The sequence below is a fragment of the Phacochoerus africanus genome, chromosome 10 (assembly GCF_016906955.1).
Source record: "Phacochoerus africanus isolate WHEZ1 chromosome 10, ROS_Pafr_v1, whole genome shotgun sequence".
Taxonomy (NCBI): domain Eukaryota; kingdom Metazoa; phylum Chordata; class Mammalia; order Artiodactyla; family Suidae; genus Phacochoerus; species Phacochoerus africanus.
Genome location: NC_062553.1, coordinates 2086343 through 2099950, shown reverse-complemented (window position 1 = coordinate 2099950; position 13608 = coordinate 2086343). Strand labels below are relative to the sequence as shown.

General features: G+C 65.1%; 1 protein-coding gene across 2 annotated transcripts in view; it reads right to left on the bottom strand.

The window, feature by feature from the left end:
* Positions 1 to 13608, bottom strand: part of DOK7 (docking protein 7) — a 29930-nt gene that overhangs the window by 13469 nt on the left and 2853 nt on the right. For both annotated transcript variants that reach the window (XM_047799452.1, XM_047799453.1), the window contains exons 3-4: positions 8941 to 9171; positions 6787 to 6987 (exon numbers count right to left, since the gene is read on the bottom strand). In XM_047799452.1, coding sequence (XP_047655408.1) covers positions 6787 to 6987; positions 8941 to 9171 — 432 coding nt within the window. The remainder of the gene's footprint in view (positions 1 to 6786; positions 6988 to 8940; positions 9172 to 13608) is intronic.

Genomic DNA, 13608 nt, shown 5'->3' with positions numbered 1-13608 from the left:
GGGCAGTCCGGACACGGGCCGCGACGTGGGGGAGCTCTGGGGACGCGGTGCCAAGGGAGAAAAGCCGGTTACAGAAGGACGGACCCCGTGTGAGTCCATGCGGTCCCTTCGCAGAAAGCAGAGGGTGGCCGTGGAGCGGGGCCGGAGCAGGGACCAGGGCTGAGGGCTTAAGGAAGATGGAGCAGCTCTGGCCTTGCGGGAGCCTCACTGCCACTGAACCACACGCTAAAAATGGTTTAAACAGTAGATCTTGTGTATCGTGTATTTTGCCCCAGTAAAACAAAACCAAAACCAAACCGCAAACACCACCTCCAAGAAGCAGGTTCTGTCCCCCGCCCGGTGAGCCACCTCCCCGCTTCCAGCCCATCCTCTCATGGGCACCATCACCGACGGGCAGGTGCAGCCAGGCAGTGGAGGGCATCTGACATCCTCGAGGCGGCTCCTTCCAGGGGCGCGCCCCAACCCCTGGGACAAGGACCCCATGCACCGCTGGGGGCACCCCACACATCTTGAGCAGAGAGCAGGTGTCAGCCTCGGCCCTGGGCTCCATCCCTGAGCAGGCACAGGCCTCAGCGTCCATGACCCACCAACGCCCCGCCCCTGCCGTCCGGCCAAAGCCATTCCTGGGTGACTTGCCTTCCTCTGGTGCTGCCCTTCAGCCCCTCCTGACAACGGCTGTACTGGGCCCACCTACCCAGGTGAGAGGCTCCCCAGGGTAGGCCTGGGATCTAGTCTTTTCTGCTTGCCAGCCCAGTTCTCAAAAACAGTGTCCTGAATGAGCCGGCAGTGGGGCGGGCCAGCCCCACCCCCACAGGCCCCCCAGGTCAGGTGCACAGCGAAGGAGGGCAGTGGCCTGGAGCCACCAGTGTCCTCCCACACCTGCTTTGGGACAGGGAGCTGAGGTGCCCACCAGGGGCCAGCGGGTGGGGACTCAAACCCAGTCCCCGCCCTTTCCTCACCCCCTGGGGCCACGCCACGCCGACTCAGAGGGGCAGGTGGGAAGGACATTGCTCAGAAGGGCCCCCACCACGGGGAGATTCTGCACGAGCACATGCACGCGCACACCCCCCCACACACACACCCCTCGCCGGCCCAGAGCCATCACGGAAGGGGGGGCTGCTCCCACCCGCCCAGCCCATGCTCCCGTGTTAGGGGCCGAGGAGGAAACTGAGGTTCAGGGAGCCCGAGGCATGGCCGGGGTCCGGGGAGCCCGCCGACGGGCCTGCCGCGGTGAAGGGGCCCTCGCGCCCAAGGACCCGTGCTCTCGCACTTAGAGACATGCAAGGACGCTCGCGTGCCGCCACGTCCAGACGGTCCCACGAGGCCCCTCTGCACGCCCCCAAGGACAGGAGGCCCCTGGGCTGCTTTTCTGGGAGGGAACAGACTGAAGCCAAAGGCCCCCAGGAGGACGGCCAGCACCTGCTGAGGGCTGGAAGGATGACCGTGGCAGGCGGAGCGGGGCCAGAGCTCAGTTCCACAACGCCCAGAAGGACAGAGCGGGCCACGGCTGCGACAGCTCCGTGCCTCAGTTTCCCCGGCTGTGAAAGGGGAGGTGCACCTCTCACGGAGGACCTAGAGCCCCACTAGGTATGGGGCCCTGCAGGGGGCTCTTGGGGTGACTACTGCCCCCATCCCATCGCTCCCTGGCCCCGTGCGACGGAGGCCTCTCTGGACACTCAGAGCGCCCAGAGTCATCCATGCACAGGTGCCACAGTGGGCTACAAGGGGGCGACAGATTCCGGGCCCGGCTCCCGTCCCCAGAGTGGAGGCTTCGGGCAGAGGGCTGAAAGCGACCGCGGACCTGTCGCACATGTGACCGGGGCCTAGACCCAAAGGGCAGACTTGATCTCCGAGTGTAAACCTGAACCAGCTCGAGACGGGGCCTCTGCACAGTTTGCAGCCCTGACCGGGAGGCCTCCCCCCACCGCCCCCCTGCCCTCCTCTACCTCTCCCACCCCCACCCCCCGGGGAGCGGAGCCGCCCTCCTGGGACCTCGCCCCACCCGCCTGCCTTTCCATCACCGCCTCGTTAACATTCCCGAATCCTCAGGCCCCCCCCACCCGCACAGCTGCTGCTCACTCGGCCTCCCCCTCCCCCGGCTGGACCACATCCCAACCTCCTCGCCCCGCCCCCACCTCCACCCCATCAGCTCCTGGGGCCAGGGTGACTGCCTCACCACAGCGGGTGGCCCTGTCCTGCTACTCTGGGAACACAGCACAAGCTCTGGTCCAGCTTCCTGGGTCTCACCACCTGGCTTCCTCCTGCAGCCTCGCCTCTGCCACGCGCCTAACAGGGATCCCACACACCCGTCCCTGCTTAAGGTGCGTCTGCAGCATCTTTTCTCTTCCCCCCTTCCCCCCACCCCCCCCACCCTTCGGCTGGGCCAACTCCTATTCACCCTGCAGAGGCCCCACTGGGGCTCTCCTTCAGAGGCCCTCCCCTCGCCCCGAGGGCTCCAAATGTCTCCAGGCTCAGAGTCTTCCCAGCCCGGCCATGTGCTCCTGGCTCCAGCCCCTCACCCAGGGCTGGGCTCCTTCCCTTCTCCCCACATGCCGGGGTTCCAGACCAGGGCTTCAGCCGGCTCCAGTGGGACCGGCGTTTGGACCCAGAGCCCAAGAGGCACCAGAGGGCTTCTCAGAGCTGGAGGGGACAGGCCCCCAATACACAGCGGACGGCCTTCACCCTTGACTCACTTATTAAATCACTTCAAAATGCTCGCTGCGCCCCAAGGAGCTGCAGGGATGGCCTGGACCCCGAGGAGGCGGCGGGGAGCAGGCCTGGGCACGGACCTGGGCTCTGCTCTCCGCCACCTGCTGAATCCCTCAGCACCCAGGGACGCTGATCCCTGTGAACGCAGCCGGCTCACAGGGCTGTGGAAACGCCCTTGAAATGCCCTTGACAGGACCTGCCAACGTCAAGGGACCTTCTCTGGCCTAGAAACTCTATGCATCCTGAGGCCCCACTCAAATGCCCCTTGGGCCTCTCCAAAGCCCCCCTTGCTGAGGCTGCAGCTTCAGGCAGACCCTCCCTCCTGGCTCACATTTCTCGGAGGGGCCCCTGAATCTCCGCCTCACCCCCACTGGCGTGCCCTGCCCCCACCCATAACCCTGAACACACACGAACCAGCCCAGAGACCCTCAGACGTCCAGCCACCAAGCCCAACCCCCGTCAGAATAATCTCCACAGGCTGCTGTCCACGCAGAGGCCACAGAGGCCACGTCCGCCCAGTCACACAGAGCCCCCTCCCCCAAACACACCCCCCCAGGTCCTGGTCAAACCGGCCCCACCCCTCCCCCACCCCCTCCAGGGCTCTCTCCTGAAAGCCCCTCGAGTCTCAGGGTGGGGAGGGGCCAGGGTGGCCTCTGGAGAGTGGTCTGGGGCTGAGGGCCCCGGGGGTGTGGTTCCGGGGGGCCCGGCAGCCAGGCCGGGGCCTGTGGCGAGGAGAAGACGTCCATTCCTTATGTCCAGAACCTTCCAGGGCTTTCTGGGGACTTCGACCCACCCTCTGTCCCGATTAAACGTGCCCAGAGCCCACAGACTCACGATCTGAATTCTAGTCCCTGCACAGTTCAGTGGACCCCTGCCATGGGCTGAAGGGCGGCCCCCCAAGAGAGGGTCACACTGTCATTGGGAAAAGGGTCTGTGCTGATGAGCTCCGGTGAAGAATCTCGAGATGAGACCGCCTGGATTGTCCGGTGGCCTTAAAGCCAACGACTCGCGTCCCACAGAGACGCCGTGCGGAGACGGGGCGGAGACGGGAGCGACGCGGCCACAAGTCCAGGAACACCTGCGCCCCGGAGAAGCTGGAGCAGCAGGGAGGCCACCCCCACGCACGCCCCCGCCACAGAGGCGCGGCGCGGCCCACTTCTCGACTTTGGACAGAACCGTGAAGGAACCAGGGCGCGTTGTTCTAAGGCCCCAGTTTGGGACCCTTTGCCACGGCGGCCCTGAGCCCAAAGTCACGCCTCTCCTTGGAGCCCATCCAGCCGCCCTCGTCCAGGGATGGCCCGGGTCGAGCGGCCTGTGCTGACCACAGGCATGGGGTGTGCTCTTCCCGCCAGGGACCTGCAGCCAGTCTGGGACGGTCTAAAAACCAGCTTCCACCGGCTCAGCAGTGGCAAACTCGGCCCTGGAGGAGGACGGAGCCCAGCGGGACCCGCTGGAGGGCAGGGGTCGGTACAGGCTGCCCCGTGCCCTCTGCGCCGCCACATCCTCTGTACGTCGCTGACGGGGCAGGTTCGGCCAGGGGCCTTCCGACAGCTTGGAGAGGAGACAAGCGTTCCCAAGTGGGGCTCTCTGGGGCCAGAGCCCCCGAGGGACAGGGACCATCCAGCCTTGAGCTTGCAGGTGGAGGCAGGTCGGCTGGGCCAGCCCGGCTTCGTGGACGGAAGCTGAGGCCTCACGCGGAAGCTCAGGGTGGCCCTGTCATGGTTCAAGCTGACTTCTGGGGCTGGTTAGGAGCGAAAGACAGCACCTCCAGGTCACCCCCTCCCCTCGCGGGAGGCACATGATACCTGAAATTGCTGACAAGCGGAGAAGGAGCCCACAGGACTGACAGCTGGAATGTTCGACTCTGAAGCCTCAGAGGAAAGATACCCAGCGGCCCTGTCACATTATGTCCAGGCCAATAAAACCTTCTCCAAGGAACAGGTCCCCCTGGCCCGCCCCGCACTCTCAGGACACATGCCAGCACCAACCCTAGGCCTGCACCCCGCTCCTTAAAGCAGCCACACCCATCCTGGCTGAGCCTCGGCGCCCAGAGGGCCTGTTCCCCGGAATTCCACGGTTCTCTTGAGGATGCCGGGCCCCCTCTCCTGGGGTGTCCAGAGCAGCTCCAGGGCCCAGGAGAGGATCTCAGAGGAAGGGCTGCCCAATGCCAGGTGCACCATCCACACGAGGGAGGGGAACAAAGCCGGGCGAGAGTCCCCCCCACTGCTGTCGCCGCTAACATACGAAAGACGAGGTGGCCCAGGGCTTGTCCAGCAAAGGGGACTCTGGCTGATGTGCCCGTGGCCCCTCCGTGCCAGCCCAGAGCAGGCAGGCCTACAGCTGTGCCCAGCCAGGGAAAGGCACGGGCTCGGCTGCGGTCGCCCTGGCAGCTCCGGGGCCGCTGCGCCAAACCGCCCATCCCACCAGCCTGCGTACCCCTCTGCCACTCTGACCCTTCCTGCCTCTCTCTGCATCTCCAAACTCTTTTTGTTGTTGTTGTTGTTGTTGTTGTTGTTGTTGTTGCTATTTCTTGGGCCGCTCCCGCGGCATATGGAGGTTCCCAGGCTAGGGGTCGAATCGGAGCTGTAGCCACCGGCCTACGCCAGAGCCACAGCAACATGGGATCCGAGCCGCGTCTGCAACCTACACCACAGCTCATGGCAACGCCGGATCGTTAACCCACTGAGCAAGGGCAGGGACCGAACCCGCAACCTCATGGTTCCTAGTCGGATTCGTTAACCACTGCGCCACGACGGGAACTCCTTTTTTTTTTTTTTTGTTGCATCTCTAAACTCTTAACCCCAAGCCCAGGACCAGCAGGCCTGGGGGACATCAGTGGCTACAGGCGTCTTTCTGTCTCCGGCAGGAACGTGAACCTCAGCTGCTTGTCCCCCTCTTCGCTAAGCATCTTTACAGGTTATGTCTTGTCCCCTCAAGGCAGGGCCCCGAGGGCCGCCTGGCCAGGAGCCCAGGTCAGCCTGTTTGTCCCACACCCCTTCATGGCATGAGGGGGCACAGGAGGCTGGCGCCCAGGCAATCACACCGTCAAGTCCCCTCCCTCTGCCCAGAGATCCAGGCAGGACTGAGGCCCGGAACCCAGGGAACCCCCCCCCCCACACCCCACCCTGGCCGTCCCGAGATGCGTGCCAGGCCCTGAAGTTAGCCCTGCCATCTCCGTCCTCGTGAGGCTGCGGATCGGGGGACTAAAGCCCCAGTGGGGTGGGAGTGGAGACGGGCTGCGGCCAGCTCAGAGCCTCACACAAGGCAGGGGCTGACAGCAGGAGCCCCAGGCTGAAGGGAGATGGGGGCGCACAGCGCTCAGCCCAGGGCTTGGTGCCCACCCAGGCCGCACGCTCCAGCCCAGCACACGGACCATGGCCATCGAGGCCGCCCACCAGGTCAGCAGGAGGCACTGGGCCAGCTGAGAGCCTGGGGCAACCAGCACAAACAGGCACTGGAGGCAGGAGAGAAGGGACTTCGCGACCCTCCCAGCTCCCCCGCAGCAGCTGAGGTCCCCCCACTCAGAGAACAGCTGGCAGGGTGGCTGGCACACCTCCCACCCCCCACCCCGCCCCCGACGCTCTGCAGGGAGGTTCTGCGCGCTTGTCCAGCCCTGCCCCCGCCACAGGCAGCTCCTTGCTCACCTGGCCTCGGACCCCTGCCCTCACGGCTGGGCCCTGGCATTCAGCCCGCACCTGTGACATCAGAGCCCAGGCGTGGGGGCTCAGGGCCGCGGGAGCTGGGGTGTCCACTGAGGGGGTTCTTAGCCCATCCTCAATACATGCGTCTATTCTTTTCTCCCCCATTAAACCTCACCTGAGCTGCTCTGATGCTCTGACGGGGACGAAGCCCCGTGATCTGCCACGTGAGGGCCCCTCCTCTCGGGCGCCAAGCCCCTCCCTCCAACAGGGAGGAGCGGAAGCAGCCGAGCGTCTGGGCGCCTGCCAGGAGCAGAGGGCTTTGGCGACGTAACCCTGCCGTGTTTCCGAGAGGCTGGCCCGTGAGCAGGGGTCTACCCAGCAAGCACAGGGGGCTGGGTCTGCCTGGGGCCCGGGTGCCCGCGGCCCAGGTACTTACAGTACCCACACCTGGTCCCGCCTTCGAAGATGAACCCGTTAGGCACAGCCCCGTAGCGCCGGAGGTCAGACAGCTTCCACTGGCCCACGACGGCTGGAGGGACGTCCCTGGCCACCACGAGGAGGTCATTGCAGAGGTGCAGCGTGGCGGGGCCGCTCTCCAGCTTGGTGCCTGGAGCTACCGTCACGTGGAACCTATGCACTGGGGGGCAGGGGTGAGAGGGCATCGCTGGGGCAGAGGCGGGGGCCGGGGGGGCAGTGCCCAGTGTCAGCTCCGGAGGCCAGGCCTGCCCAGCCCCGTGGTCCCGCCCTCCCCTCTGCGGCTGCTCCCCGCGTAGCAGCACCAAGCCCCGGGCGGCTGGGCTCACCTGTCCCATCCCGGGGACCACCCTGACCAGCCCTCCCCTTCCTAACGAGACTGGGCTTGGCCTCGGGGAACCGGGAAAAGCTGCTGCTGAGTCTGCTGCCCAGGACTCCTGTTCACAGCAAAACCCCCGCCCAGGGCCACAGGTGTGGCCCCATTTCACAGACGGGGAAACAGAGGCCCAGACTCCAGTCAGTTCGTGGAGAGTCTAGGGCCTGCCTCACAGCCCAGCCTGGCCCCAGGGACCCCATCCCGGCTCCAGGGAGGGGTTCTGGGCACCTGCTCCTCAAGATCTCACCCCGCCTCAGCTCAACCTCTGCCCCTGAAGCCCCTCAGGAGGACGGACTAAGCCTGTGCCCACCAGCCTCACCTCCAACCCAAGCCAGGGGGGCCTGGTGCCAACCACCTCCTCCCTGAGCCCCGCCTGAGCCCCCGCAGTGGGGGCGTCCAGGGGCTTCTGGGCCAAGAAGTCCTGAGGTCCTGGCCTTGATCCAAGCCAGCTGGGTGTCAGGACCCCATCCCAGCACCCTGGCAACTTCTATCAAGGGGCCCTGCCGGGGGCCTCTGTGCAAGGCCCCCCACCTGCCCTGAGCAGAAAAGGAGCTGCGCACAGAGCCAGGCTGAGCTGGCGGGAAGCCCCAACCAGGGAGCTTTCTGGGACAGCGCAGCTCTTCCCTTCTGCCCCTCGTCCTCTCACTGAGCTGTCCACATGCCCCCTGCACTAGGTGCCTGGTCTGGGGGCTCCAGGAGGAGGGAGGGGCTGCCCCCGCAAGCCTGGGACGAGGTAAGCGAGGCCCTCGGGGCACAAAAGTGATGTTTCACTGACCAGTTAAACGATAAAAACTAAGGCTCGAGTCCACGGCGGCTGAAGCACCAAATGTTTAAAAGACCAGGCTGGTCAGGGTGTGGCGCCAGGGCAGGTGACACGGAGGCAAGTCTCAGGGTGGCTGGGAGCCCATCTCCACTTCAAATTCTGACACTTTGTTCATCGTGCGCTTTCGCCTTTAATTTTGCACGTTTTAAACACTCTGTTAAAATATCATGGCTCTTGGAGTTCCCATTGTGGCGCAGTGGTTAACGAATCCGACTAGGAACCATGAGGTTGCGGGTTCGGTCCCTGCCCTTGCTCAGTGGGTTAACGATCCGGCGTTGCCGTGAGCTGGGGTGTAGGTCACAGACACGGCTCGGATCCCGTGTTGCTCTGGCTGTGGTGTAGGCCGGCAGCTACAGCTCCAATGAGACCCTAGCCTGGGAACCTCCATATGCCGCGGGAGCGGCCCAAGAAATGGCAAAAAAACAAACAAAAAAAAATCACGGCTCTTGATGGCACAGCCGGTGAGCAGCAGGGCTGATTGATAGGCAGGGTCCTTCCCCTCTGCCTTTTCTGGAACAAGCCTTCCAACACACACACACAAACACACATGCACACACACACGTGCACACACAATACACGTGCACACACGCGCCTTGTGGGAGATACAGGGGAAAGAGCCCCGGCTCCAGGCTTGGCAGCCAGGCGAGCGAGCAAGAGCAGCACTTTGCTGGGCCACTCTGCTTAGCCGGCCCGCCCGCTTGGGTTAAAGGCTCTAGCACTGGTGAACGGGGTCAAGTTGGGGAGCTGGAGAGGGTCCCCCTTCCCTCCCTCACCTCTGCCGAGCACCCCCAGGGCGGAAGGCGCTCCGCAGACACTGGGCGCTAGATCGCGTCCCGGCTCTGCAGGGCATCGTGAGGCCCCACGGACCCTTCGGGACGCAGGCTGTCCCCTGGGCCCCCTGCCCCAGCGTCACTCACCCTCGCCGAGCGCGTAGCGGATCCGGGCGTCCCAGGCGCACATGGCCTCCCGGCTGTCGAAGCCCAGCATGATGGCCTGCGACAGGCAGACGATGGCCAGCGTGTGGGCCAGGCCCTCGTAGGCCAGGCCGGGCTCCAGGCCGCAGATGTCCTCCAGTGTCAGGCTGCTGCGCTCCCGGAGCCCCCTGGCTCGCTCCGACCTGTCCTTGTAGGCCAGCATCAGCAGGCAGTCTGGGGGGCACGAGAGGGGCCGTGGCTCTAGGAGGCACGCTCCTAGGGAGGTGTAGCCAAGAGCAGGATCCGCAAGCCTTTCTGCAGCCAGACAGGAACTTGCTTGGGCTGCACAGGCTACGCGGCTTCTGTTCCGGCTGCTTAACTTGCAAGCAGCCAGAGACCACAGATGAGTCCGTGGCTGGGTTCCAATAAAACTTTATTCAGAAACGAGCCGTGGGCCAGATTTGGCTCAGAGCCCCGGCTGGCCGTCTAGAGTCAAGTTTGCTGCAAGAGGCACCAGGCCGCCCCCAGCTCCTGATGCCTCCTGCTGCCAAGGAGGTCTTGCCCCCCTGAACACCTGCGCTCGCAAGGCTGCTTTGGGGGGCAAGCAAAAGCCAGCATCTGTCCCGAGACCCTTTCCCCCGGTCCTGACAAATCTTGGTGGATCCTGGCTCTATCAGCAATGCAGGAGATCTGAGCATCAGCGCGTACCCTCGGCCAGCTGCAGTGGGGTGAAGGGGAGCCCCCCAAAAGACATGCCCACGTCCTGACCCCCAGGACCTGCAAACATGACCGTATTTGGAGAAAGGGCCTTTGCAGAGGTGACCAAGTGGAGGAGCTCAGTGAGTCACCCTGGATTATCTGCTTGGTCCCGAAACCTGAGGACGAGTGTCCTTGTGCGAAGCAGCAGGAGACGCAGACACACCGAGGAGAGGCCACGAGAAGACGGGTCACAGGGCCACGCGCCCACCAGCCAGCCCAGGAGGCCGGGCCGCCAGGAGCCAGAGGAGGGGGGAGGATGCTCCCTGGCGCCCCAAGCCCGCGACTGCGGCCCTGCCACCCCCTTGACTTTGGATCAGCCTCCAGGAGTGTGAGGGGCTGGGGTGTGAAGCCCCCAGTGTTTTGTAACTTGTTACAGCAGCCCCAGGAAGCTGCAACACCACCCCTGTCCCTGATTTCATTTCATTTATTTTTTTGCTTTCTTAGGGCCGGACCTGAGGCATATGGAGGTTCCCAGGCTAGGGGTCGAATCAGAGCTGTAGCCACCAACCTACACCACAGCCACAGCAACGCCAGAGCTGAGCCGCGTCTGCGACCCACACCACAGCTGACGGCAACGCCGAATCCTTAACCCACTGAGCAGGGCCAGGGATCGAACCTGCACCCTCACGGTTCCTAGTCGGATTCGTTTCCGCTGCACCACGATGGGAACTCCTGAATTCATTTTAAATGTGAACGGAACGGGTTGAGGGACACGGGCTGTGCCACCTGCTCCCACCTTCGGCCCGGGGGAAGTTGCCCAGAGTCACAGCCCCTCACCGTCACGGCTCCCCATGAGGGGGAGCACGGCTTCCGGGAGGGGCTGGGTTGGGCGCAGCAAGCGTGGGGCAGGGTGACAGCAGCTGCTCCAACCCCTCTCCCCGCCCCATCACCCCGGGCCATAAATTGGTCCTATTTTTAAAGCCCAGTCTATGGGGAGTGCGGTTTAGCCCAAAGCTGCTGCAGTTACAGGCCCCGGGGGTTTCTCGGGGCTGAGACAAAGCAGGTGATACCTGGAGGGAGTGCCAGTCTGCCGTCCCTGGGAGCAGTGACACGGCTGGCCCTTCCTGACAGAGAGCCTGCCCCAGCTAGCCAGCCCCACAAGGACCCAGGCCGGGAGGGAGCCCAGCAAGACCGGTCACGGGGGGAGGTCTCCCGGTCAGGGGCCGAGGAAACACCCCCGGCCTTCCGGCCCCACTCGCGGGGCACCCACGCTAATGGCCTCTCCCTCTCTCCACTGGGGGCATGAGGGACCCACTCACAGCAGCACCCCAACAGCTGAAGTGCTGGCCGGGAGGGGCACGGCCAGGCTGCAGGTCCAGGGGCTCTGACTCCAGGGCAGGAGGCCGCCCACCGGGCTGGAGGGCCGTCTGGGCCCCGGGGGGCTGGGGGTGGAGGGCATGGGGTCATCGTGGTGAAAGGAGGCACGGATGGGGCCATGACACGAGTGGCAAAGATTAAACCAGAGCAGCGAGGACCAAGGGGTGCACAGGCCCACGCCTGAGCACACGCTCGATCACGTGTGTGCACGCTCACACGTGCGTGCACACATACTCCGCAGCACTGTCCGTGGGGGCGGGGGGGTTGGGGCTGGCTGACGGGGTTCAAGCCCCATGTCCGTGACTGCAAACCCACACTCAGCTCTTCCATCTGAGAAAGGGACACTGCCCCCCTGCTAACACAGCCCCAGCCTGGCACAGAGGCCCTTGGCAGATGCGACACGCCAGTGAGAGCAGAGTGGGATAAGCAGGGACCTCGGCCTGGGGTCTGGGGCAGTTCCTGTCACCATTAAACACCAGGAGAGGGTGGGGCTGGACCATTGCCACCGTCTAGCAACTTCCTCCCTGCCCCCCCAAAAGAGTGGCCGAAAGACCCCCCTGGGTCCCCAGCCTGCAACCCTCAGCCCAGTTCCTTCCACGCCTGAGCAGCCCAAGGACGCAGGGGACAAAGCCCCACTCCAACGAAGCTGACGCCCAAGAGAGGGGACAGTCACGTGCTGACAAAAGCCGATGAAGAAGGAAACTGAGGAAATGCTGCTGGGGGGCATCTGACGACAGAGACCCTCCCAGAGGGACAGTGGACTCGCCAGCGATGTAAAGGAGGCAGCCTGGCAGCACCTCAGGGAACGACGTTGCGCTAGAGGGAACAGCCAGTGCAGAAGCCCCCCCGTGGGAAGGGCCAGCGCGAGGGGGCGGGGAGGAGCGGGCCGAGGCACAGGCGGGTCCAGCCGGGTGGTCCCCTGAACCACACCGAGGACACCCCGGCACACCTGGGGGCCCCGAGAGCTGTAAGCAACGATGGCCAGCCTGGCTGCGGGTGGCACAGGGTGACGGCAAAGCTCCAGGCTCCTACATCTGTCCAGGCGGGAGGAGCTGCGGGCCGAGGCCCGCAGAGGAACGGGCCCCAGGCCGCTGTTACCCTGGTGACAGAGGCAGCGCCAAGTCGCAGGACCTCTAGGTGGGAAATGCAGGCGAGGGGAGGAAGGAGAGGTGATGCTGCCGGGGGGAGGGGCTGCCTGGGGAGGGACGTGGGGGCGGGGCGAGGGGCAGGGTTGCGGGTCTGTCCTGGACACGTGCGCCTAGGGGGCCCGTCGGACACCAGGCGGCATGCACGCAGGCAGCTGGACACGCACAGCAGAGGATGTAAAAATAACTGTGCAGTCATGGGCTCTCAGAGGCGTTTACAGCCCGGGGCTGAGCGCCTGGGGCGGGCGGCTGGGAAGAGGCAGAGCTCCGGGCCTCGTGGGGGGTGGGGAGCCGGCCGAGGGGATGGGAGCCCAGAGAGGAGGTGGAGGCGAACCCCCACCCAGGCGCCACAGCCGGAGGAGTCGCTGCTGGTTTTAGCCCTGGGAGGTCACGGTGACCTTGAGGCAGAGCCTTTAGCAGAGCCGTGGGGCAGAAGCCTGGGGGCGGCCGGGAGTGCTGGGGACGGGGCCCGCTGACCAGGCCCAGGCCAAAGCCAGAGGGATGCTGCTGACCCGCAAGCCCAGGCCCGTCCCTGATCCGATTCAGGGAGAAAGCAGCTTCACCCTGTGTGCGGCGGGCTGCCCTGAGTGCACAAGCATCGGCGGGGGCAGACGGTGCCCTGGACCCACTGCCCGCCCACCACCTTCCGCAGGGACCGTCTTGAGCCCAACTCGGACTTGTCCAGGTCACAGCTGCTCCGAGCTGAGGTGGGACCTGGGCCCAGGTGCTCCAACTTGCAGTCCGGAAACAGGGGCTGCAGGAAGCCCCCTTGTCCAGGCCTCCACGGGGGTCGGGGCCCGGCCACCACCCAGCCCCTGACCTTCAGCTTCCTGCTCAGCCCAGGACTGAGATGTCACTTTCATCCCCTGGGGACACAGACGATCCAAGGCCAAGAGGTGGGGCCCAAAAAGGGACTCTCCCTGTCACTGCCAATGGCTACCCCCATCCTTCTGCCACGCGCCCACCTTAGCAGAGATGCCACTGCCTGGGAAAGAGGCGAGCGCAGTCTGATGGCACAGTCTGGGGCACACGCCCAAGTCCCCCATTCCCGGGCAAGTTCACAGAGCCCGGGGTTGCCCAGAGTGGCTGGGCTCGTGGTACTGTACCTGGCAAGTCCCGGCCCCTGCCAGCTGGCTAAGGGGTGATGTTGAGCTGAGGACCTGCCCTCCAGGAGCTCAGCACCAGGACCTGAATGCCTCACTCAGCGGTGGCGGGAGCAGCCATGAACACCCAGCCGGCCAAGGGGCAGCAGCGGGCTGGGGGCAGGCGGCAGCACCCAGCCATTTGTGGGCCAGACCCCTTGGGCCTCTGAGTGTCAGCCCCCTGACTATAATGACCCCAAAGGCCCTGCCAGCTCCAGGACTCGGGGTCCCTCCTGGTGGCTCGTCTGGGCTGCAGAAAGCCCTGGCTGCCTGCCCCGGAAGTGGTGAAGCAGGGCCCCTCCAGACGC